Raw genomic sequence first — 2755 nt, 5'->3', positions numbered from 1 at the left:
CTGTTAACAATGTTAATACTCTGCAAACAGGCTAGTTTGTAAATATAATAAACTTTAAATATGAATGCTTTTATAAGTCGCTCTCTAATAAATTATATGAAATGAAATGTAAATGCTTTTGGCTTTAACTGTTAGAAAGCAGTTGCTATTGTGTTGTGTTTTTCTTTATACATGGCATTATCAGGATAATTACTTAAAATGGCACAACTCACTTTCACACAGTCAGAAACAAGTAGACTGACATCTAATATTACTTTTGATTCTTAATGGTTAAGCCAACCTTAAGACAAATAATTTTTGGCATTCAGGCTTTTTAAAACTTTTACTAGGTTTGTTGCAGAAGATGATTATTTATAATTTGTTTAATTTTTGTTAAATCCCAATATTATATGACAAGTCATTTTAGGCAAAACAAGGATCATATGTAAAATGTATACCTTCTTTAGAAATATTTAAACTGCACCAACCGATATAGGGCATTAGCACATTGCTATGATTCATTTTGCTCTGTTTGTAACTGGAGAAGCCCACTTATTTCCATCTGCATTTGGTGTTTTATTCAGGTCGCGTAGCTGCAATACATAATATTGGTAATTAGTATAATATGTGATATTCATGAGAGATATGGTATTATCCTCAGTCAAATGTGATACTTGACAGGTATTTTTTGGATTTAATTCATTTTTAAGGGAAATTATGGGTTGTAAACTGTCAAAGCTGCATTTGGAGGTTGTTTTTGTTGTACTTTTGAAACAACAGTACTTTATTTTAGTTGGTACATTTTCTACTGCTGGATTTTAAGTGATTAACATTTTGTAAAAATGACAATTATGAAAGCTATGTTTTTAACAAAAGTAATAACTAAAATCTTTCAAATTTAGTTTTGTGATCTTTAATATGTATGGTTTTAAAGTGTTTTTAATACATTTTTGCTGTACTCATCTAATGCTTAAATTTTTAAATGCAGATGCCTCGAGGGAAATCTTACCGAAGATCTGTAGCAGCTCGCCGCCGGATGGAAACAGCTGGAGTCCATCGAGTAGGAATCCCAGAGACCTCCAGTGGTTTTGTTTCACGTCAGTGTTTATTTTAAGAGCATTTTTAAAATGCGATGCATTTGTGTGACCTGAAATATTCAGAGTACATGTTAACATTTCTTTAAATAACTTATTTCTATTTTTCCTTATTCCTCAACAGGGAGAGGAACGGGCTGGAGACATCGGGTTAATGACTGGCCCTCCAGTTCATTTACTAACCATTTTCACAAGTTGGTCATTCCGGAGGAGCGGTCTGATGGAAAAGTAAGTGTCCTTAAAATTGATTTCAAATAGAATATGTAGACATAGTTCTCATCTTGCTATGTTTTTCTCTGTTTTACAGTTTGTGCTGCTGATTGGCGCGTCTCATCTGCGATCGTTTGCTGATGGGATTGTAAAGATTTCGGATGGGTGCCTTGATTTTGGAGTGATGTGCACTCCTAGGGCAGCTGCAGCTGACTTGCGTATCGAGGCCTACCACGCTGTTGTTCCCCGTCAACCTGACGCTGTTTGTGTAACAGCTCCTTCAAACAATCTTACTGCGTCCCTTAATCCAGATGAAGCGGGAGAGGAATTTGAGAAGTACCTTTTGACTGTCTTGTATCGTTGGCCGAAGGTATGTACTGTTTTCAGCAAGAGTGGTTTATATAAATCAGTGGTTGTTTGTTTTAGTGTGGAGAGACCTGGAATTGAGAAACGGTGATATAAGCGCAAATTTCTAAATGGTTTGTTGTTTTTCCTAGGTCTTTTGTATTGGTTTTCCGCTGCGCTTGACCGAATCTGTGGAGAAGCAGAATTTGTTTCAGCAAGAATTTCATCGCAGGGCAGCAAAGCTTGGTAGGTATTTAATGCGTTTCTCTTAGGTTAAATGTATTACAGGTTACAGGTCTATTTATGTTGTTTTTGGTGAATATAATATTTGGATGAACTTTTTTTTTGTCATTGTCTTTTCAGGTATCCCCTATTTTCCTGTGGCTGAATACTTTCCTTTGAAGCGTCTGGATCTCTGGAGCCGTGATGGGGTGAGTACATATTCATTTTTAACATAGAAATCTTCCATTTATATGAAATGTGAATTTTCTGTCATTGTTTCTGTGTGCAGATCCACCTTAGCGATGACTACGGCATGCCTATTCTCAAGAAACTCCTGTGGATTTATGCAAATCGATATCTTGAAATGTTGGAACCAAAGCCACCGGTGCAGAGTCAGGCAGCTACTGCTTACAAGCCAAGATTTGTGCCTCGCATTGTCGTAAAAGGGGAGGAAAGAAGGGTCCCATCTTTGCCGTCTTCCGAGTGGAGGGTAGTGAGATCTGGCAGGAAGGTAATAATATTTTTGCAGGAGAAGAAAGGTGTGTGTTTAACTGTGCTACATATTTTAAACAACTCATATGTGCTCTATCTTTACAGAGGAACCACCCAGGGGAAATGGAATCTTCTTATTCGCAGAAGAAAAGAGTGGTTCATCACAAGGTATTTTGGGCTTCTAGCGATTTATAAGATCTAATTGTCAATGTTACTGGTATCTAAAATCAAATTTTTGTTTTGCAGATTCATGGGACTCGAGTAGTCTTGAGAGAGTGTTCCGTACCGCTGAATCCTTCCCGTTTTTCACCTGACATCTTGGTTGCCATGGAAACGGTCTCTCCATCAGACCTTTCAGATGTTCACCCAGGCATTGAGGTAATTTACAGAAGACTGGAAGTAGCATTTACCAT

At 37.1% G+C, this 2755-nt stretch overlaps 1 protein-coding gene across 1 annotated transcript; it reads left to right on the top strand.

The window, feature by feature from the left end:
* Positions 1-36: 36 nt before the first annotated feature.
* On the top strand, positions 37-2747 carry LOC106942061 (uncharacterized; the record flags this gene model as incomplete). The annotated part of the gene is made up of 8 exons (XM_015025238.1): positions 37-1076; positions 1198-1301; positions 1381-1653; positions 1781-1874; positions 1992-2059; positions 2140-2361; positions 2448-2510; positions 2589-2747. Coding segments are annotated over exons 1-8 (1098 nt in total), but the record flags the coding sequence as incomplete, so codon positions are not given.
* Between the last annotated feature and the right edge of the window lie 8 nt (positions 2748-2755).

The sequence above is a fragment of the Poecilia latipinna genome, unplaced genomic scaffold, assembly GCF_001443285.1.
Source record: "Poecilia latipinna isolate Pla-1442-1.1 unplaced genomic scaffold, P_latipinna-1.0 Scaffold4016, whole genome shotgun sequence".
Classification (NCBI taxonomy): Eukaryota; Metazoa; Chordata; class Actinopteri; order Cyprinodontiformes; family Poeciliidae; genus Poecilia; species Poecilia latipinna.
This window is presented reverse-complemented; position numbering and strand designations above follow the sequence as displayed.